The sequence below is a fragment of the Onychomys torridus genome, chromosome 3 (assembly GCF_903995425.1).
Source record: "Onychomys torridus chromosome 3, mOncTor1.1, whole genome shotgun sequence".
In the NCBI taxonomy this organism is placed as follows: domain Eukaryota; kingdom Metazoa; phylum Chordata; class Mammalia; order Rodentia; family Cricetidae; genus Onychomys; species Onychomys torridus.
Genome location: NC_050445.1, coordinates 81,401,111 through 81,424,314, shown reverse-complemented (window position 1 = coordinate 81,424,314; position 23,204 = coordinate 81,401,111). Strand labels below are relative to the sequence as shown.

The 23,204-nt window shown below is 37.7% G+C and overlaps 1 protein-coding gene across 1 annotated transcript in view; it reads left to right on the top strand.

Moving 5' to 3' along the window:
• The first annotated feature begins 10,179 nt into the window (after positions 1 to 10,179).
• Positions 10,180 to 23,204, top strand: part of Orc5 (origin recognition complex subunit 5) — a 62,089-nt gene continuing 49,064 nt past the window's right edge. The window contains exons 1-4 of the mRNA XM_036182582.1: positions 10,180 to 10,353; positions 13,017 to 13,109; positions 14,375 to 14,575; positions 19,659 to 19,733. Coding sequence (XP_036038475.1) covers positions 10,282 to 10,353; positions 13,017 to 13,109; positions 14,375 to 14,575; positions 19,659 to 19,733 — 441 coding nt within the window. The 5' untranslated portion in view covers positions 10,180 to 10,281. The remainder of the gene's footprint in view (positions 10,354 to 13,016; positions 13,110 to 14,374; positions 14,576 to 19,658; positions 19,734 to 23,204) is intronic.

The window sequence follows — 23,204 nt, the reverse complement described above, 5'->3', positions numbered from 1 at the left end:
AGCCAGTCAGGACTACATAGTTTTAACTTTGTCTACAAAGAAAAACAAAACAAAAACAAAAACCTATGATTAATAAGCTAAAGAATTTGCATAAATGGCTGGACCAGAGGTGAGTGCCTGGGGTCACATCCAGAGAGGTCAGCACCTACGTCCCAGCCCTGGGCAGCAGCCACTCCGGGGAAGACCTGCCCAACTTGGCCCCAGGTTCTGGCCATAGGGCAGGACCCTCCCCAACCCTACCTGGAAGGTTCCCCTTCTCCAAGACCCCCGGTGGACCCTACAATCTCCACGTTCTGCCCCCACACTCATCTGCCGGGGACCCAAGCCACTTCCTGAGACTTAGAAATCAGCCCCCAGCTTCCATCCTTCCCCGGAACTCCCATCTGAACAGAGCCCCCAACTTCCACCCTGCCCAAGAGCTCCCATCTAGACAAGATACAGCGACCCCAGCCACTTCCTGAGACTCAGAGACCAGCCCCCAGCTCCCATCTGGCCAGTACTCCCATCTGGACCAGAGCTCCCATTTGGCCCAGAGCTTCTATCTGGACCAGAAAGAGGCTCCCTAAATCTGTCAGCTCTGTCTGGACTAAGTGAGCTGATAAGAGGAGATGGGCAGACATTAAGGCAGAAGTACATACAACAAAATAAAGAGCAATACAGCATCACCAGAACCCAGCCCTTCTCCAACAGCTAGACCTAAACATCACAGAATGGAAGAAGCAGAAGAAAACAACCTTATAAATAACATCATGAAGAGGCTAGAGCCTTATATAGAAGAAATAAAAAATAAAGTGGAGGAACAGACAAACAAAAAATAGGAAGAACGCTATAAAAAAACTAGAGGAAAGGACAAATAAAGCAGAGGAAAACAATAAGCCCCTGAAAGAAAACCATGAAAAAGCAATGAAACAGATGAGGGAAACAGTCCAAGATCTGAAGAGGGAAATAGAAAAAATGAAGAAGGCACAAGCAGAAGGACTGTTGGAAATAGAAAATCTGAGTAAACAAACAGGAACTTCAGAGGCAAGGATAACCAACAGAATGCAAGAGATGGAAGAGAGGATCTCTGGTGTTGAAGATACGGTAGAAGAAATAGATTCATCAGTCAAAGAAAACACTAAAGCCAACAAAATCATGACACAAAATGTCCAAGAAATTTGGGACACCATGAAGAGACCAAACCTATAAATAATAGGGATAGAGGAAGGAGAAGAATACCAATTCAAAGGCACAGAAAATATATTCAACAAGATCATAGAAGAAAACTTCCCCAACTTAAAGAAGGAAATGCCTATGAAGATACAAGAAGCCTATAGAACACCAAACAGACTAAACCCCCCAAAAAGTCCCTTTGCCACATAATAATTTAACAACTAATCATACAGAATAAAGAAAGAATATAAAGAGCAGCAAAGGCCAAAGGCTTTGACTTATAAAGGCAAACCCATCAGAATAACACCCGATTTCTCACTGGAGACTTTGAAAGCCAGAAGGACGTGAATGGATATAATGCAGACACTAAGAGACCAAGGATGCCAGCCTAGACTAATATACCCAGCAAAACTTTCAGTCCTCATAGATGGAGTGAACAAGACATTCCAAGACAAAGCCAGATTTAAACAATAATTATCCACAAACCCAGCCTTACAGAAAGCACTAGAAGGAAAATTCCAACCTAAGGAAGTCAGATACACCCTCGAAAACACAGGCAAGAGATAACACCACAGCAGTAAACCCCAAAGAAGAGAAGTACACACACACTACCACCAAAAAAATAAAAAATAAAAAATAAAAAAAGGAATGAACAATCTCTGGTCATTAATATCCCTTAATATCAATGGACTTAATTCACCTATACAAAGACACAGACTAACAGAATAGATACGAAAACAGGACATATCTTTCTGCTGCATACAAGAAAGACACTTCAAATTCAAAGATAGACACCTCCTAAGAATAAAAGGTTGGGAAAAGACTTTCCAATCAAATGGTCTTAAGAAGCAAGCTGGTGTAGCCACCCTAATATCCAGCAAAATAGACTTCAAACTAAAATCAATCAAAAGAGATCATGAAGGACATTACATACTCATTGCAGGAAAGATCCACCAAGATGAAGTTTCAATTCTGAACATTTATGCCCCAAATACAAGGGCATCCACATATGTAAAAGAAACATTACTAAAGCTTAAATAATATATAAAACCCCACACATTAAAAGTGGGAGACTTCAACACCCCACTTTCACCTCTGGACAGAACTGCCAAATTGAAACTTAACAGAGAAATAAAAGACTTAACTGATGTTATGGCTCAAATGGACTTAATCGATATCTACAGAACATTACACCAGAACAAAAAAGAATATACCTTCTTCTCAGTGCCCCATGGAACTTTCTCTAAAATCGACCACATACTTGGCCACAAAGCAAATCTCAACAGATACAAAACAATTGGAATAACCTCCTGCGTTCTATCAAACCACCATGGTTTAAAGTTAGATTTGAACAACAACAAAAACTACAGAAAACCTACAATCTCATGGAAACTGAATAATGCTCAACTGAAACACCAATGGGTTAAGGAAGAAATAAAGAAATTAAAGACTTCCTAGAGATCAATGAAAATGAATACACCACATACCCAAACTTATGGGACACTATGAAAGCTGTGTTAAGAGGGAAATTCATAGCACTGAATGCCCACATAAAGAAACTGGAGAAATCTCACGCTAGTGACTTGACAGCACACCTGAAAGCCCTTGAACAGGAAGAAGCAAAGTCTCCCAGGAGGAACAAACGCCAGGAAATTATCAAATTGAGAGCTGAAATCAATAAAATAGAAACAAAGAGAACAATACAAAAAATTAATGAAACAAAGAGTTGGTTCTTTGAGAAGATCAACAAGACAGACAAGCCCTTATCCAAACTAACCAAAAGACAGAGTAAGAGCATCCAAATTAACAAAATCAGAAATGAAAAGGGGGACATAACAACAGACAATGAGGACATCCACAGAATCATCAGGTCATTCTTCAAAAACCTCTACTCCAAAAAACTGGAAAATCTAAAAGAAATGGATAATTTTCTGGATAGTTACACATACCTAAGTTAAATCAAGACCAGATAAACTATTTAAATAGTCCAATAACCCCCAAGGAAATAGAATCAGTCATTAAAAGTCTCCCAACCAAAAAAAAAAAAAAAAAAAAAAAAAAAAAAAAAAAAAAAGCCCAGGACCAGATGGTTTCAGTGCAGAATTCTACCAGATCTTCCAAGAAGACTTAATACCAATACTCTTTAAATTTTTCCACACAATAGAAGCAGAAGGAAAATTACCAAACTCCTTCTAGGAGCTACAATTATCCTGATTCCTACACCAAACAAAGATGCAACAAAGAAAGAGAACTACAGACCGATCTCCCTCATGAACATTGATGCAAAAATACTCAATAAAATACTGGCAAACAGACTCCAAGAACACATCAAAACAATTATCCACCATGATCAAGTAGGCTTCATCCCAGGGATGCAAGGGTGGTTCAACATACGAAAGTCCATCAATATGTAATACACCATATAAACAAACTGAAAGCAAAAAAAACATGATCATCTCACTAGATGCAGAGAAGGCATTTGACAAAATCCAACACCCCTTCATGATAAAGGTCTTGGAGCCATCAGGAATACAGGGAACATACCTAAACACAATAAAGGCAATTTACAGTAAGCCAACAGCCAACATCAAATTAAATGGAGAGAAACTCAAAGCAATACCACTAAAATCAGGAACAAGGCAAGGCTGTTCCCTCTCCCTATACTTATTCAATATAGTACTTAAAGTTCTAGCCAGAGCAATAAGACAACATAAGGAGATTAAGAAGATACAAATTGGAAAGGAAGAAGTCAAGCTTTTCCTATTTGCAGATGACATGATAGTATACATGAGTGACCCCAAAAATTCAACCAAGGAACTGATACAGCTTATGAACACCTTCAGCAACATAGCAGGATACAAGATCAACTCAAAAAAATCAGTAGCCCTCCTATATACAATAGTCAAAGAGGCTGAAAAGGAAATCAGAGATACATCACCCTTTACAATAGCCACAAATGATATAAAATACCTTGAGGTTACTCTAACTAAGCATGTGAAGGACCTATATGACAAGAACTTTAAGTCCCTGAAAAAAGAACATGAAGAGAAAATGGAAAGATCTCCCATGCTCATGGATAGGCAGGATTAACAGAGTAAAAATGGCGATCTTACCAAAAGCAATCTACAGATTCAACACAATCCCCATCAAATTATCAACACAATTCTTCACAGATCTGGAAAGAACAATACTCAACTTCATATGGAAAAACAAAAAACCCAGGATAGCCAAAATAATCCTGTACAATAAAACAATCTCTGGAGGCATCACAATCCCCGACCTCAAGCTCTACTATAGAGCTACAGTAATAAAAACAGCTTGGTACTGCCATAAAAACCAACATGTGGGTGGACCAATGGAATTGAACTGAAGACCCTGACATTAACCCGCACACCTATGAACATACACACAAAGAAGCCCAAATGTACAATGGGGAAAAAAGGAATCTTCAACAAATGGCGCTGGCATAACTGGATGTCAATATGTATAAGGCTGCAAATGGGTCCATATTAACTTGTACACACAAAACTTAAGTCCAAGTGGATCAAAGATAAATCCAGTTACCCTGATAGAAGATAAAGTAGGAAGTAGTCTTGAACATACTGGCATAAGAGATCAATTCCTAAATATAACACCAATAGCACAAACACTGAGAGACACAATCAATCAATCAATGGGATCTGTTGAAACTGAGAAGCTTTTGTAGACCAAAGGACACGGTCAACAAGAGAAGCGACAGCCTATAAAATGGGTAAAGGTCTTCACCAACCCCACATCTGAGAGAGGGCTGATATCCAGAATATATAAAGAACTCAAGAAATTAGACATCAAAATGCCCAACAGTCCAATTAAGAATTGGGCTATAGAACTAAACAGAGAATTCTCCACAGAGGAAGTTCAAATGGCTGAAAGACATTTAAGGAATTGCTCAACATCCCTAATTATCCAGGAAATGCAAATCAAAATGACTCTGAGATACCACCTTACACCTGTCAGAATGGCTAAAATCAAAAACACAGAAGACAGCTGATGCTGGAGAGGATGTGGAGCAAGGGGAACTCTCTTCCACTGCTGGTGGGAATGCAAGCTTGTATAGCCACTTTGGAAATCAATATGGCGCTTCCTTAGAAAATTGGGAATTAATCTCTCCCAAGACCCAGCAATGGCACTCTTGGGCATATTCCCAAGGAATGCTCAATCATACCACAAGGGCATTTGCTCAGCTATGTTCATAGCAGCATTGTTTATTATAGCCACAACCTGGAAACAACCTAGATTCCCTTCAACTGAAGAATGGATAAAGAAAATATGGTACATATACACAATGGAGTACTACTCAGCAGAGAAAAACAATGACATCATGAGGTTTGCAGGCAAATGGATGGGTCCAGAAAAAATCATCCTGAGTGGGGTAACCCAGACTCAGAAAGACAAACATGGTATGTACTTACTCATAGGAGGATACTAGATGTAAAACAAAGATGACTAGACTGCTACTCACAACTCCAGGCAGGCTACCTAGAAAACAGGACAAAGACACAGCGATTGCCCAATGACAGAGAAATGGATGAGATCTACATGAACAACCTGGATGAGAGTGGGGGTAATGAGGAGCAAGGTTCAAGGGAAAGAGAGCTTAGGGGAGCAGGAGATCCCAGCTGGATCAAGAACAGAAAGGGAGAACAAGGAATAACAGACCATGATAAATGAAGACCACATGATAACAGGAAGAAGCAAAGTGCTAGAGAAGTCCCCAGAAATCAACAATGATACCTCCACTGTAGACTACTGGCAATGGTCGAGAGAAAACCCGAACTGACCTACTCTGGTGATTGGATGGCCAAACACCCTAACTCTCATGCTAGAACCCTCATCCAATAACTGATGGAAGTGGATGCAGAGATCCTTGGCCAGGCTCCAGGTGGATCTCCAGGAGTCCAATTGGTGAGAAAGAGGAGGGATTGTAAGAGTGTGAATTGTTGAGACCAAGATTGGAAAAAGCACAGGGACAAATAGCCAAACGAATGGAAACACATGAATTATGAACCAAAAGCTATGGAGCCCCCAACTGGATCAGGCCCTCTGGATAAGTGAGACAATTGAATAGCTTGAACTGTTTGGGAGGCACCCAGGCAGTGGGACCCAGACCTGTCCTTAGTGCATGATCTGGTTGTTTGGAACCTGGGGCATATGCAGGGACATTTTGCTCAGCCTGAAGGGAGGGTACTGGACCTGCATGAACTGAATCTACCAGGTCAAGCTGAATCCCCAGGGGAGTCTGCCCTGGAGGAGATGGGAATGGAGGGAAGGGACTGGGGAAGGGGAAGGTGGGGGCAGGAGCGGGGAGGACAGGGGAACCCATGGCTGATATGTAAAATTAAAACACAAATATAATAAAAAAGAAATGAAAAAAAAGAATTTGCATAATTGATATAAAGATGAATATCAGATTTTAGGGAGATAGAAACTATTTCCAAAGATGAAACAAAAATGCTAAAAATATTCCACCCGTATTGTAGTTTGGATATAGGATTTCCCCAAAGGCTCATGTGTTTTGAGTTGATCTCCTGAAGATGACACTGTTTGGGAAGCTATGGAATGTTTAGGAAGCAGAGGCTACCCAGAGGCTGGCCCTGTGGCATATGACTCTACCTGGAGGAAGTGGATCACTGTAGGGGCTGGCTCTGTGGTGTATAACTCTAGGAGCTCTGCTTCCTGATCCATTCAGATATAAGCAAACAGCCTCATGCTCCTGCCTCCAGAGCTGAGAGCTGCTTCTGCTGCCATGCCTTACCACCATTTTGGAATTCACCCACAATCAGGACCCAAAACATACTTGTCTTGAAGATTCTTAGTGACAGGTGCATGGTCAATGCAAGAAAATTAGCATGCACACACACAATAGCAGATAGTGAATGCCTTTGATAGTTTCACCAGTAAATTTGAGAAAACTGAGGGAAAAACAGTCAGTAAAAACTTGACTACAGACGAACAGAAATTACCAAGCTTGAAAAGTCCTAAACTAGTGAGTGTAGTTGAAATTAAAGCACCAAAATGGAACATATAAATTATATGCAATAGAATCATGTGTAACTGAAATTTCAGAAGGGAAGAGAAAGAAAATAGAACTATTGCAGAAAGAATGACTAAGAATTCCTTTTAAAACATTGAAAAATCAAATTAAAGATCCTATAACCTCTGAGAAATTCTAACAGGAAACAGAATTAAAATAAAATTATGCTCATCACATCCAAAATGTTGAAAACCACATAAAAATATTTTGAAGGTGGCTTAAGAAAAAAAAATACTCTAAGTGGAACATTAATTAAATATATACATTAAATGGAAAAATAATATGACTTTCTGTCTAAAACCATTCAAACCAGAAGTCAATGAAATGATGACTTTAAATGCTGGGGAAACCAAAGTCATCTTCTCAAAATTCTAAACTCAGCTAAAATATCTGCTAGAAAAGAACGTGAAAACGAGTTCCTTCTCAAACAAAAGCTGAGGGAATGTGTTACCAATATACCTTTATTAAAAGAGATGAAACCCAGATTTGCATGAGAAACTAGTTGCAGAAATAGTTACATAAAGGCTAATATAAATGCATTTAATGTTTTTACTGTATCCATTCCAAGATATTTAACTACCAAAAATCTGTGCTGTTCAATATGACATAACATGACAAAAGTCATGTACAATTTAATTATATTTTTAAAAAGGTAAAATTTTTGGCTATCTGTATGATTACCAATATTTAAAGAGGCAAATGGGACCCATGAACTAGCTAGGTATTTTGACTGCCTTGATTACAGAAAGTTTTTCACTACTGATAGCACTGATTTAAGCAAAAAAAAAAAAAAAAGTAGCAATGATTTATAAATTATTTTTAAAAGGTACTACAATAAAAGTACAAAATATGTAAGTGAAGACTGAATTCTTAGTATTCTTCAAATAATAAATGTGCATAGTGATCAACTAAACATGTTATAAACTCTATGGAAAAGGCCAAAACTACTTTTAAAAGGGTATAAATAGTAGGAGAGGGAGCAGAAATGGTTTTCAGTGAAACACTTGTCATGAAAGTGTAACGTTGAGTTTAGATCCCAGCACTTCTGTACAGTAAGACTTCACAGTCACAATATCTCTTCATCATGTGACATTTCTCCAGACTATAGCACTAAGTGTTTCAGGGTGGTCCATGGGAAAATACTTATGACATTTATCTCTAACTGTGTGGATACAAAGGAGTCTACCTGCTGCCTTGCAATGGACTGTGTGTATGACTGCAGGCTAAGTCTTCACATTGGGTGTTCTCCTCAATGGATCACTACCTAACTTTTTTCAGATAAGGTCTCTCACTGAATCTGGAGCAAATAATTCAGCTAGACTGGCCAGCTGACCTCAGGTATCCTCCTGTGTCTGCTCCTCTACTTCCCGAGAACTGGAGAAGCAAGAACCATCTACATTAAGCATTTTACAAGAACATCTAAGATCCAAAGCCTGGTCCTCAAACTTGCAGGGTTAACAAGTAAAGGTATATTCCCAGTTCCTGAATATCTTTTAATGTGCTTGTGATCAGCATATCTTTTCTTCATGAAGTAGCTGTTGAATCAATTTTTACCAAAAATTAATAAGCAATGTCTTAGGGTTTCCACTGCTGTGAAGAGACACCATGACCATAGCAACTCTTATAAAGGAAAACATTTAACTGGGGCTGGCTTAGTTTCAGAGATTTAGTCCATTATCATCATGGCGGGAAGCATGGTGGCTTGCAGGCAGACATGGTGCTGAAGAAGGAGCCTAGAGTTCTACATTCAGATATGCAAGCAGTAGGAAGAAAGAGAAAGTAGGCCTGGCTTGAGCATCTAAAACCTCAAAGTCCACCCCCAGTGACACCCTTCCTCCAACAAGGCCACACATCCTAATAGTGCCACTCCCTGTGAGCCTGTGGGGGCCATTTTCATTCAGACCACCACAGCAACAATAAAAAAAAACCCACTTATTTTTTTTTAATTGGCTCTACATTATCAGTTTGGGAAAACCAGATTAATTTTAACAAACATAATTCTCACAACGCAGTACAGTTATTTTTAAAAATGTCTTCTTAAATCTTTTACTAATTTTTTTTATAGTTTTAAGTATGCAGGCCTGACATATATTTGGTACATTTTATTGCTAAGTTATTCATACTTGTTTGCTGCCATTGTGTGGAGACAGTTATTAGAGCTAGGCGAGTGTCTCTTTTGGAGAAGCAATGAGATTTCCTCCACAGGTTATTGTATTGCTCTTTCCAGTCTGGGTACACTTGCTTTCTTTGTCTTTCTGCACTGGCTATAAAATCTATGTGTAGCAGACACTATGTGCATTGTTTTATTCTTAGAAATAATCCAACATTGTCCTTAATTTGTATATTGGAAAGTTTAAACGAACAGTTCAAAGATTCTCTCAACGTCACAACATTCAGAAATTAAGTAAATGTCCCCAGACCAATTTTTTTCAGGACCCTAAAGCCCTGTCTTTTAACCTAAATTTTCCTATATGTATAATCTCTCTTGATTTTTCAAGGTTTTTCTAACATCTTGCTTCTAGGTGTCTTAAAATGTAAGAAAGGAATATGCCGAAGATAGTGTTATTTTTACTCCTATTTTCCTCACCAACACTCTAATACTTCTAATGTTCCAAGCTTGCAAAAACAAAAATTACTCTAAATTTATTATATCCCACAGAGTTCCCTTTAGCGCCAAATGTCACCCAGTTTCCACCTTCTTGCCAGGGGGTTAGCCTCGTTTTCTAAGAATACTTGTTCCTCTCTTGTTCCACCGAGGGAGGGTCGTGAGCCGCCCCCAGAAGGCCTCCCGCCCTTCACCTTGTCCTGGCCGGCGTTGGGTGGAAAGCAAGCAGATGAGTGCTAAGTAATGACCGCGCGCAGTGCGCGGACCACTGAGAACTGGCGCCTGGAGGATAGAGCGGCGTCCTCTCTGCGCGGGCTCCTGACGTCACTGGATCGCGCCGGCCCCGCCCACAGCCTAGCGTCTGCGCTTCCGGGAGGGAAGTTACCACCGATTGAGTAGCGTGAAATACGCCAAGAGATAGAATCCGCGCTGACTGGTGGTGCCCGCCAGAATGACTCACATGGAGAGCATGGTGCTTTGTCGAGAGGCCCAAGTGTCCGCCCTGCAGTCCCTGTTTGGAGAGGTATTGTGGTCAGACTGTCCCAATTCCAGAGGCCAACGCGTCCTTGGTCCGTTGTGGGAGCAGTGTGTGAATGGCGAGTCGGTAGACTTATCATCTTACGTTAAGACTATGTTAAGATGGAGGTGCTGTAGGTCTGTCCCACACTTACCCAAAGAAACTTCTTAAATGCAGGTTCACCTGTTGCAGTGAGGTATGATTAAGTCAAACACAGAGAGGTCGTTGGCTTCAAGACCACTTAGGATAACTCTGTGTTTTAGCCTTTAAAAGCCAGGAAAGGTCTCATTTGGAATTCTTTCCCTGAGCAGATGAGATTCTTTATAGAGGAGAGGTCGTCTGAAAGGAACGTAGCTAGAGATTCCCTTTGATAGGCAGGAATACTATTCATTTTCTTATGTGCCTTTTGCATTGTACTCATTCATTAGAATTAATTGCACTAGCGTCTTATCTGGAATGTGAGTAAATACAAGTAATCATTTAGGTTGTTTTAAAAAAGTACTTTCAACTAGCTGAGTGTTCAATGTGAGTCTAAGGTGACCTGTGAAATATTAGTGGAAAAGTACCTCCCTTCATCAAAAAGGGGTCTCATTAGTTAAGATATAGGCCAACTGTATCTACTTTTCTAGTTATAGTACTTTCAATTAGAGTTGAAATTGAAATACATACTTAGTTATGCTCTGTGCATTCCTTCACTGGAATTGATGAACTCAGATTACTCCAACCAAAAGTACTCAGAAAAAGGAGTACTTTTTTAGCAAATAACGGTGGGTAGTGCTGATTAGTAGTAGATTACAGAAAAGATTTTCGCTCTTGCTCTTGCTTTAAATTATGTTTAACAAAAAATAGTGGGTTTTTTTTTTTAAGGACATTTGCATGTGGAAAATACAAAGAGCTACTATAGCAAATAACTACCAAAAACAAAACAAAACAAACTACCAAAAACAAAACAAAAGAAAACTAGCTCATGTTTCTTAGAAGATGGTGTAGCAAGTGTGTATTTTCTGAGCACTTTCTCTGTGGAAGGCACTGTGCCAGATTCTGGCTTGCTATAGATGTTAGGGAGGTTTGTGAAGATGAAAAGTAACAGTATAAGAGTTCATTTTAATTCTAGGTAACAATATAAAAATCGTTATAGAGGGGTAATGTGCTAGTTACTGTTATTATCTAGGAAGAGAAAACCTCAATGGAGGAAATGCCTGCAACAGATTGTCTGTAAGCAAGTTTGTAGGGCAATCTTGATTAATGATTGATGTGGAAGGACCCAGCCCCCTGGGGAAGGTGGTCTGAGTGGTAAAGAAATCAAACTGAGCAAGCTGGGAGGAGCAAGCCAATAAGCAGTCCTCCTCTATGGTCTGTGTATAAGTTTCTCCTCCCAGGTTCCTACCTTGAGTTCCTGTCCTGACTTCCCTTCGTGATAAACTATAAATGTAAGCTGAAATAAACCCTCTTCTCCCCAGGTTTCTTTTGGTCATGATATTTATCACAGTAATAGAAGCCTTGCTAGGTCAGGGAACAGTGTGTTAGGCACCAAACTGTAGATGCAGACAAGTGTGGTAGGATTCCAGAAAAGCAGATTTCATCTAGCTTTGAAAAAAACTGTTGAAGGTGGTCATAAGCTCCATTTTTGCTTGTGAAGTGATATCTAAAATAATTTTTAAAATTTATGTCTCCCCAGTAGATTTTAACCCTTTAGAGTCTAACCTGTCGTTGGTGTCTGTACTATTCAGTATCTTATAGTTTTTAGCATTTAATGGCTATCTCATTGGCATTCATCAAATAAATAAAGCATATTGATGTTATAGGATAGGCCAATAATACCTTTGACAGTTTGCTTCTGACTTAGTGTATTACAGAACCTTCTGTGCGTATGCATTTTGATTTAACTTTCCTGGTGCTAGGGATCAACTAGGACCTTGTACATTCTAAGCAAGTGATGTACCACTGAACCCTGTGTCCAGTATTGCTAAGTAGATTTCATCAATGTTTGATTTGATGAAATACATACACTTATGCCAAGGTAAATAATTATGCATAATTCTGAAGTATTTAAGATTTCTAGGAATAAGACCTCAAAAATGTCTATTGTGTTCTGTTGTTTTAGTTTCAAACAATAAAATGTATAATGAAATTGTAGCATACAAGAACATTAGATTCTTTTTGAAAATGATTAAAAATGTAGTATAGACAAAATTTCCCTTGAAAATTCCCCTAAATCTCTTAGAAAGTTGAGAATGCAAGAGTTTGCGGCTGGGCAGTGGTGGCGCACGCCTATAATCCCAGCACTTGGGAGGCAGAGGCAGGTGGATTTCTGTGAGTTCGAGGCCATCCTGGTCTACAGAGCTAGTCTAGGACAGGCTCCAAAGTTACAGAGAAACCCTGTCTCGAAAAACCAAAAAAAAAAAAAAAAAAAAAAAAAAAAAGAGTTTGTATGTGGAAACCCATGTAATAATAAAGGTATATAGGCAATAATGGCCACATTAATTTTACAAGATAATTTCATAAAAGAAAGTACTTTGGGTTGAATTTAAGTTCAGAATATTAAGAATTTACCTGTGTACACCACTGAAATAACTTGGATTTAGTATTATACTGTACCAATAAAACTTTCTTTGATAAATGTTCATTTCTGGTTTCATACAGATAGAAACTAGTCTTTTCTTTCCTAGAGACATCATTTCAGCTTTCCATCCATCTTTATTTACGGACATACTGCCAGTGGGAAGACCTATGTGACACAAACCTTGTTGAAAACTTTAGAGGTAAGGGTAACCCTGAGCCTGATGTTAATGGACCTTTATTCCTACATTGTAGAGAGTGAATGAATCTAGATGACTTATTCTAATTTTCCTTTCTCTAGAGCATCATCACCTACATAAAGCATTTCTGCCCAGATCTTGTTGAAATACTTTGAGTGTGTATAAACTTCAAAAGCTGTTAAGTAACTTAAACTCTGACGTTAGAAAGTTTTAAATTGAGCTAATTTTTTCTCTCTTTTGTTGCCCAGTAGTTGGCCACACAAGTAATAGCTTCTTTTAGAAATACTAAAATTTACTTTTTAACATTATAAAGTGTTTCTTTTTCACTTTTTATTTATAATATTGATTCTGATAATTCTGATTTTTCACACATGTAAAACTGCACATACTTTCATCCTGCTCGTTTCATATTTCCTATCTGAATGATCTTAACCATTAGTACAGTTGGCTGAATCTGCTTAAAAAACAGAAACAAAAAACTCTTCTTATCCTTAAACCAATCCAATAAATACATTCCATTGTGAAGACAAGACTTCACCTGTATTTACTCATGGCTATTGCTGTCTCAGCTTCACTTACCCTTGGTTTTTCCTACTATTTTTGCATAGTGCCTTCCTTGTCTGTGCAAGTAGTAACCACCTGTGGAATTATGATAAGTAAATGTTAACACATAAAAAATGCATTCCAGTATAGTATTATTAGCAAGTATTAAAATTTAGATGCTATTTATGAATATTACCACACATCTGTTTATGCCCTAGGCCAGCAGTAAGCAATAGCTATTTGAACAGACATGGCTATGATTTTCAGCAACTGAGTACAGAGAAACAGATGTGCAGGCCACAAGCTTTGGTTTGCTAACTCATCTTACCTTAGCTCCAGGGATGCATGTTTAAGATGTCCCACTGAATTGCATATAGTTCCTGCTCTCTTTGGCCTGTGTTGCTCCTACTTCTTGGAATGACTTTCCTCTGCTCAACTTGCTCTCCTTATACTATTGATTGACAAATGCAGATTCAGCCATGTTTTTTTCTACTTCTCTAGGAAGTGCTTCCTGACTTCCAGTGCTGTGTTAAAATGTACCCCTATGTTGTGGTATTGACTTCTCCTACCAGGGCCTGATGATGTAATTTATATTGGCCAGGTTCCTGGAGCAAAGGGGGGACAGGAGGGCAGCCGGGTGGGTGTAGGTTCACAGAGGTAATTAGAGACTGTCCAACAGAAACTTTATGTGTTTTTGTTTATCCTGTTTTGGTTTTTGTTTTCAGCTCCCACATGTCTTTGTGAACTGTGTTGAATGTTTTACTTTGAGGCTACTTTTGGAACAAATTCTAAACAAGTTGAGTCATCTTAATTCTTCAGTGGCAGGATGTCCTACAGAAATAACATGTGAAACATTTAATGACTTTGTTCGATTGTTTAAGCAAGTGACCAGCACTGAAAATCTCAAGGATCAGACTGTATATATTGTAAGTAATTTAATGTGGTTATATCATCTTTATTTTGAAAAATGACTGCAATAGATCCACTTCCATGTATTTATTTTGAGTCTTATTTTGTATAGTGCTTTGTGCTTTTGTGATACAAAAATGTGTTAGAACTGCTATCAAAAGGGGGCTTCGCTTTAGCAGAAGAGTTATAACAGATATTCACATATGACCACATGCAGAATACCACATGCAGTGGTAGCCGTGGCATGCAAAATACTGACATAAGTGATCTGGTACACCTTTATGAGGCGATAATATTTAAGACAGACCAAAAAGAATGAGTGGATTACTAGTTAATTTTCTCATTGTTGGGATCAAGTCCTAACAAGAAGCGACTGAAGGGAGGACAGGCTGGTTCTGGTTTCTCATTGCCCTTTTGGTCTGAAATAAGTGAGACAGAAACACAAACAAGATGATGAGAAAGCTGTTTGCTTTTTCTCTATAAGTTTCAGAGATTTCATATTCAGTGTTCTTAGTTTGACTTAGCAGGAAATTTGGACAAAACACATTTTTCTGTCTTGTAACAAGTGGAAGTCTTTTTTATTTTAAAATTTATTTTATTTTATGTGTATGGGTATTTTGTCTGCATATACATCCATGTACCACATGCATGCCTGGAACCTGGAAGGTTAGAAGAAATCCTCAGATTCCCTGGAACAGCAGTTATAGATGGTTGCAAGCTTTTATATGTGTGCTGGGAATCCAACTCAGGTCACCTGGAAGAGTAGCAAGTGCTTGTAACATCTGAGCCATCCCTGCAGTCCCAAGTCAATTTTTAAGCTTTTAATGCAAATGCATAGTGAAAAATGCAGTGACTGCTAATAATTACTACCATTTCTTTGATGTATGCTAAAGCGACTCTAGTTTAATTCGCTGTTGCTTATATACCAACAGTGCAAATGTTTTCAACATGATGAAAAAGGCAAATGGCATTTTAGTATTATGAAAATAGTCTCATAATGTAAGAACTAAATGTCTTGCATATCCACAGAGGGCCATCTCTAGCAGTTGAAATATCTAAGTATAGAGAAGTTGTCTTAGAGAAGGATGATTAAAAGATGTAATTGATAGAAGATGAGGAGGATTGGTTCTAGAATATATGGCTGCTTTTAGTAAATATAGAATTTGCAGGACTAATTAGATTAGGAAGGAGAGAGAGCTGAGGTAAAGATGGGAGAATACTCATTTTTCATATCCATACTCTGTGGTAAGTACCCAAGAAGCATTTGTTATTGGCTAAACATTTGGGGAGAAAAGTATAAAGGTATTTAGAACAAGTCTATAACTATAAATCTGTACTACTAAAACCACTAAACAGTGTAGGGCAGCTACCCACCAACTCCACAGTTCCCCAGAGTTTTCTTGAGTGAGAGCAGCAGGATATTAGATAGAAGGATTTAGATTGTGGAGATAAACAGATAGAAAATACAGGATAGCCTCGAGAGGGCCTGGAACCTATTCCAATGGTTCCTGTCTCTGTCCTAGGGTATTTATAGAAATGCCAAGGGGTGGAGCAAAGGACCTCCCCCAGTCTGCACAGCCAAGTGCAGACCATCTCAGACATTTGCACTCTGGCCCATGGTTTAATCATCCTCTCTATGCAGATCTACTGGGTAAAGCCACTAGGAATCTGAAAATGGGCTCCCACAAAAAAAGTAACATTACTACTTAGAAAATAATGTTGAGAGTTGGCTAAGAATTTTTCTGTTTGTTAAAATTTTTCTGCTTATTGTGGCTTACAAATTGAGAATCTACTAGAATACTCTACTATAAATCATTAAGAAAATATTTACATCTCAGTTTTTCCTTTTGAATCATAGTTATATAATAATAGCTTTTGAAGAAGGATCATTAATTAGAATAATGAAATCATTAATTACAGCAGTTAATCATCAGATTAAAAGAATAGACTTTTAATTTATTGTTTCTGCTTTGTGTTTTTTCATTAAAGTGGATCAGTTTTTTTGAGTTAGTGTTCTAGGTTAGAAACTTATTTAAATGGGGATTGATAAATTTCCTCATGAGAGTATAGCTGAATAACTAATTTATTTCTTTATTGCTATAAGTTGTAGCGTTAGTTTGTCTAAACTAAGAATTAAATATAATTATTCTCATACATTGTTAGAAGCTCTCTGTTAGTAAGATGAATATAAAATATCTGGATTATTCACGGAAACTATATTCTGCATCTTAATTTTATTACTAATTTAAATGATTATATAATTTACAAAAAGACTTATTTTTAAAGTGTAAAGTTTATGATATTAAAATTGATTCCTTTTTAGAGAAAAAGACTTTAGTTCTCCACAGGTATTGCACAGATAATGCACAGAACATCTTGTCATATTTTAAAGTTAGGAAACTATCAATGACTACTAGGGTTATGAAAAACAGGGGAGCGAGTTTGAAGAGGATTATACTGCCAAATATAAGACAATCTGACTATTTTAAAGTGAGTTAAATCAAGCTGGTACTAACCTGGAAGCTTTCCCCTCTGCCTAGCTTTCATAGTATCAGGTGCTCTGAAGGCTGTTGAGGGAGAAAAATCATTAACAGTCTTACCTAGCTATGAACCATGTGAGCAGCAGTAACAAGTAGCCTGGCAAGATAAGGCCATTGGTGCAATAGTATCTTTGATGCTTTGGGATATCCAGTCACTTTCTGATCAGACTTAAGGCCTGTTCATCAAGATGAAACGATACTTTAAGCTTGGTCAGAGCCTGTGGCTAGAGAAGTCATAGACTGAAATGAAGAACATAGTGTTCTTTGCTAAATGGACATAATATCAAATTGCCTTCTAAATACTTATCTTTCTACCCATAGATGGGTACAGCTAAGACCTCATTAGAGAAGCTTCTTTTCTCCCCAGTAAATGTTTATGAATATGGAGACTTACAATTGGTCAGAAGTACAGAGAATAAGTGACTTTGGAATGCTCAGCCATAAATAGGACATGTGTATCAATACCTCCATGCAAGCCTCAGAGAATATTATAAGAATCAGAGATTGGGAAAGCCAGTGACAAAAGTGTCTTCTGGATACAACGGCCATTGAAATCACGAACTCACAGTAGCTGTTGTTGTCTGCACAAGATCAAGCCAGTCAGCATTCCATGTTTGAGGGAGGAGTTCATGAGGTCCCTATCCTATTGGCAGTTGGTGACTGCTAAGGAAGGAAGGGTTAGTTTTCTTTAGGGTTGTGGCCCCTGGTAGGTTCAAGTGGGTGACCTCACACTCGTGAACATACAGGCAGCACTAACCTCACTCCGTGGATTATTTAAAAGAAACAATAACAGAAGACATGAAGTTGGGAGCAGAATGTGGGTAGGATGGCATTCCAGGAGTTTGAGAAGAGTGGGGATGCCCATGGTTAAAATCATGTGTACATGTGTGAAGTTCTAAAAGAATTAACTTTAAACATTTTAATGAGCTAACTGAGTGGGAACATATTAGATAAATAGTTAAAAATCAAAAACTAAATTTCTGGGTTTCCTTGAAAATGTAATTTACTACTGCACTGCAATAGGCAAGAAATAGCCTCAAGAAGACACCAAGTCCTAACCCTGATGCCCCGGAAATACTACTTTATTTGGAAAAAGGCTCTTCACACATGAAGTTATGTAAAGGATCTTAGGGGTGGGTAGATCCACCCAGATTATCTGGGTGGACACAGACTCTAGTCCTAAATGTCAGTAGATCAGAGAAACAGAAGGATGGATACTTAAGTGCACTACATGGATGGGCAAGACCAGACTGCAAAAGATGCCAGAAATCAACCAGAAGTTTGAAGGTATTTGCCTTTAAAGCTGGAATGATGTGGGTAACAAGCCACATTATTCCAATACCACAGCCATCTGGACCAGGCTACCAGAAGCTGGAAAAGGCCGGAATTAGATTATCTCCAGGAGCCACTAGAGTTATCATAGTGCTGCTGATACCTTAATTTTGGTACAGTGAAACTATCTTTAAGTTTTTGGCTACCAAGAACTGTGAGAAAATAAATTTTAAGTTTATTTTAAGCCATTAGGTCTCTAGTAATATTTAAAAAAAAAACAAGCAAAAATTCAGAATAAAAAATTGGAATCAAGTATTTTTCCTTTTGTCCTATATGAACTCATACATTCATGAATCTTGAATCATCCATGCTACTAATGGGACATTATTGGGGCAAATAAGAAATTTGAGTATTGGTTCTTTGATGATATTAAGAAATAATGGTAACTTTTTAAATGTATGATAATGTGGCTGGTTATATTTCTCAAAAGAGTGCCCATATGACCTCATTAGTTAGTTTTAGTAATTATTAATGTGACCAAACTCATCACCATTCTGCTTTTCTATATTATATGATGTTATCTATAAATGTTTACTATATATATCTGATGACTATATGTTTTAGAAACCATTATAACAAAAGCATTATAACACTGAACAGAACTCAATCTTTGAGTTATCCAGCAGTTCAAACATTGTATGTGTAGTTGTTGTAAAGTTCAATGAAGAAAAGTTGTGTATGATGAATTTTTTTGTATACTTCTGTCTTTCTTGGGTAATAAAGACTTGTCATTTTTTTAAGCGGGGAAAATGGAGTCAGAGTACTTCATACGATATTTTTTTACTTTTTTTTTGAGACAGGGTTTCTCTGTGTAGCTTTGGAGCCTGTCCTGGAACTCACTCTGTAGCCTAGGCTAGCCTCGAACTCACAGAGATCTGCCTGCGTATGCCTTCCGAGTCCTAGGATTAAAGGCGTGCGCCACCACCGCCTGGATCACACCATGTTTTTGAGAAACTACAATTAGAAAGCAGCCTTTTAAATGTAACAGTGATGTGTTTTCTCTTTGGATATTTGGATTAAAATAAATTATTAGTAATCTGTTTTTTAGCTTAATCTGTTTGAAATATCTTTTTACAAATGTAAATAGCCTTATGAAAGTAAGTTTAAATTTGCTTTAAAAAGGTACATTTTTTTCTTTGTAGCATGGAAAGTTTAAAAATCTTACAGTGTGTCATGCTTTATAAAATACATTATGAATTGATTTTCATGTAGATATCTCTTTTTAAAGGTTCTAGATAAAGCTGAATATCTAAGAGATATGGAAGCAAATCTTTTGCCTGGGTTTCTTAGGTTGCAAGAGTTGGTAAGTAATATATGAGAGTGCTTTTCCCTCAGTAGATCAGAAGATATGTTCCTTCCCAATATATTGTATTGTCATATTTCTCTGTCATGATTGAAGTTCAGTCTTTTCCCATATTAATATTAATTTATGATTTGATAGACTTACTAAATTATTTTAGTTTTAATTATAAAGTAATTTGCTATCTATTAAAGAATTTCAAGTGTCTAGTCATTAATGGTAGAGGGTTAGACATTGAATTCTACAGTAATTCTTAACTATCATTTCTATCTACAAAAGTCATGATGTAGTTATTCTGATCATCTGGATTGCTGTCTGCTAGCCACTCAGTGTCAGCATGCAGCTCTTCACTCTACTATTATGATCTCATTGAACTCTTTTAAAACAACTGCATTTGTCATGACCTAATGCAAAACACAGTAGGAGAGATTTAATATGCATAATATCAGATAAGAGTAATTATCTTAGGGGAAAAGCAATTTGAATAATTTGAAGAAAGAAAATTGATGAGAGAATTCAGTCCTCAGTGTCCATGAAGGAATGCTGGGTTCAGGATAGTTATGCATAACCCCATTAGAGTTTTACTCACTAAGAACAAAGAGCTAGCTATGCAGAACAGTACTGTTTGTCCTCTTCAGTTAAGAGTAATTTAAATTTTGTTGATTTTTGTGGTTGATTTATATGGTTTTCTTATTTTATCCGTGGTTTGAACATAAATAGATTATACTTTCTAGCTGTATGTTCATTTGTATGAAAGTGTTAAGTAACATTGTACTGAGAGCCAAGGTAGAATCTTACCCTTTGCAAGTTAAATGCAGTATCCAAATATGAGAAACTGCTCACATAATTACTGTTCTGCTGCTATGATAGAATAGTAACCTTGGGGAGAAAGAGTTTATTTTGCCTTGCAATTCCAGAATGGATACTGCCCCTCTTGGGGAAGGCATAGCAGCAGGAGTATGAGGCCAGGCTAGAAGCTAGGAAGCCATTAATTACATTTCATCCCTATACAGGAAGGAGGGAGAGAGCATAAATGCAGGCTTTCTCTGTCCCGCCAACAACTTCCAAATACCCAGCAGCTGCTTCCCAAATCACCATTCAGAAGCTTATATTAATTATAAATGATTGGCCGATGGCTCAGGCTTATTACTAGCTAGCTCTTACATTTAAATTACCTCATATTTCTTATCTATGCTTTGCCACTTGGTTCATGGCTTATTACTTCATTTTCTACACATCTTGTGTACTCAGCAGCTGGCTGGCATCTGCCCCAACTTTGCCCTTCTTCATCTCTGTCTTCAGTTTGATTGTACTGCCTAACCTTATTCTGCCTCACCATTGGCCAAACAGTTTTATTATCAACCAATGAGAGCAACATATATGGACAGCATACAGAAAGACATCCTACAGCATTTCCCCCTTTCTGTCTAATCAAAAAGGAAAGTTTTAACTTTAACATAGTAAAATTACATATAACAAAAGTTATTAAGCAAGAATTACAGTTACAATAATTAGTTTATTTGTATTTGACATGTTTTTCTCAGTATACCTAGTAATGGTGTTGAGGTGCTATTGACAGTAATTAGGATTTCACTTTTTAGTTTTATAGAAACTATTTGGCGAAAATTTAAGGTTTACTGTAATCTCTACTAGGAAAGGGAACTATTAGTTTAACATTTCTGAACGGATGCTTAATTTTGAATTGTTATTTCATTTCAGAGGAACTTAATAAAAACATTTCCTGTTTTTTACATTAGGTGTTTAAGTCAAATGAAATTTAAATTACGATAAAACATTGTATACTGGAAGTACTTTAAGATGAACAGTTGAAAATATTACCAATTTCAAATCATTGATCTTGTTTTTTTTTTTTTTTTAGCTTCTCAATGTATGTTTTACTGATTTTATAAAATGCTTTTGTGAACTGGCAAGATGGCTCAGTATTAACAGTACTTGCCACCAAGCTTGGTGACCCATATTCATTAACTGGAACCTGGGTGATCAAAGAGACTCAACTCTCACAAGTTTTCCTTTGGCCTCCACACTCATGCTGGTGCTCAAGTGGGGCCGACACATGTGAACACACTAAATAAGTAAAAATAAATCTGATGATTTTGCATGAGCTTTATAATCAGGAATGTGGATAAGGCATACTTTTAAGCCTAAGTAAACTCAGAATTATTATTTTAAAAATCAATGAATTTCTAAGATAAAAGCATTAAAGTCTTCTTTGGGGCTGGTGTATAGCTCAGTGGTGGAGCCTTTGCCCTGCATTTATGAGAAATAAAGTCTATTCCTGAGAGGGGTCCCTGCAGGTATCCAGGCAGGGAAGCATTGGGAAGTGATAAGAATGAAAACCCATGCAGATTGACTTCCTCAACCTGGATCAGGCTTCAGGGAATCTCAGGTCAGGCAGTTCATAATCAGCATATTTAAAACACAGTGTGGGTTGGGGATTTAGCTCAGTGGTAGAGTGCTTGCCTAGCAAGCGCAAGGACCTGAGTTTGATCCTCAGCTCCACCAAAAAATAAAAATAAATAAAAATAAATAAAACACAGTGCAATTTGGGAAGGTTTCCAGGCAACAAGCAGTCCAGTCCCTGGTGCACAATTAAGCTTAAGGTGTGATATAGCAAGCTTTTTTGTCAGGCTATCTTTGGATTGCCAGTCCCCAAATAATGACATGGAGACTTATTACTAATTATGAAACTTTGGCCTTCAGCTTAGGCTTGTCCCCAACTAGCTCTCATGAATCAAATTAACCTGTTTCTGCTAATCTGTGTTCTGCCACATGGCTCGCTTACCTCTGTTCTATACCGTGTGTCCAACTTCTTCAGAGTCTCATTGGTGTCTTTCTGGCATAATCTGCATATCTAGATTCATCCTCTCCTTTCTTTCCTCAGAAATCCTGCCTATCTCTCCTGCCTAGCTATTGGCCATTCTGCTCTTTATTAAACCAATCACAATGACACATTTTCACACACTGTAAACAGATATTCCACAACAGTGTGACAACATAGAAACTTTTACAAAGTAGAATCTAGTGTGGTCTCTGACTGATAGCATAGAGGTCAGCAGGCCATAAAGTACAGGTGACATCTCCACTAAGGATAGGTAATGGTCTGGGGAGGGGGTGGGTGGGTGGGTGAGTCTGGGATAATTATTCTGGGGAATGTGGGTGAGGTCTGCCTCCAGGTAGCAAAAAAAAAAAAAAAAAAAAAAAAAAAAAAAAAAAAAAAATCACCAGGTCATTAACAAAATCCACTCTCAGCTTTCTGGATGTAATACAGGTATTTGATTTTTATCTCCTCCCTTGAGGAGGTATTCCTGTGTGATTAACATTCCTGGTTCTTTTAGTATTTCTCTGTGAGTACAAGGACCTCTGTGCCCCCAACATCTTCCTTTCTTTCATAAAGATGATCAGTTTTTCTGTGAAATTATTCATTCATTAAGTTCAACTATTTTTGTTAATCAA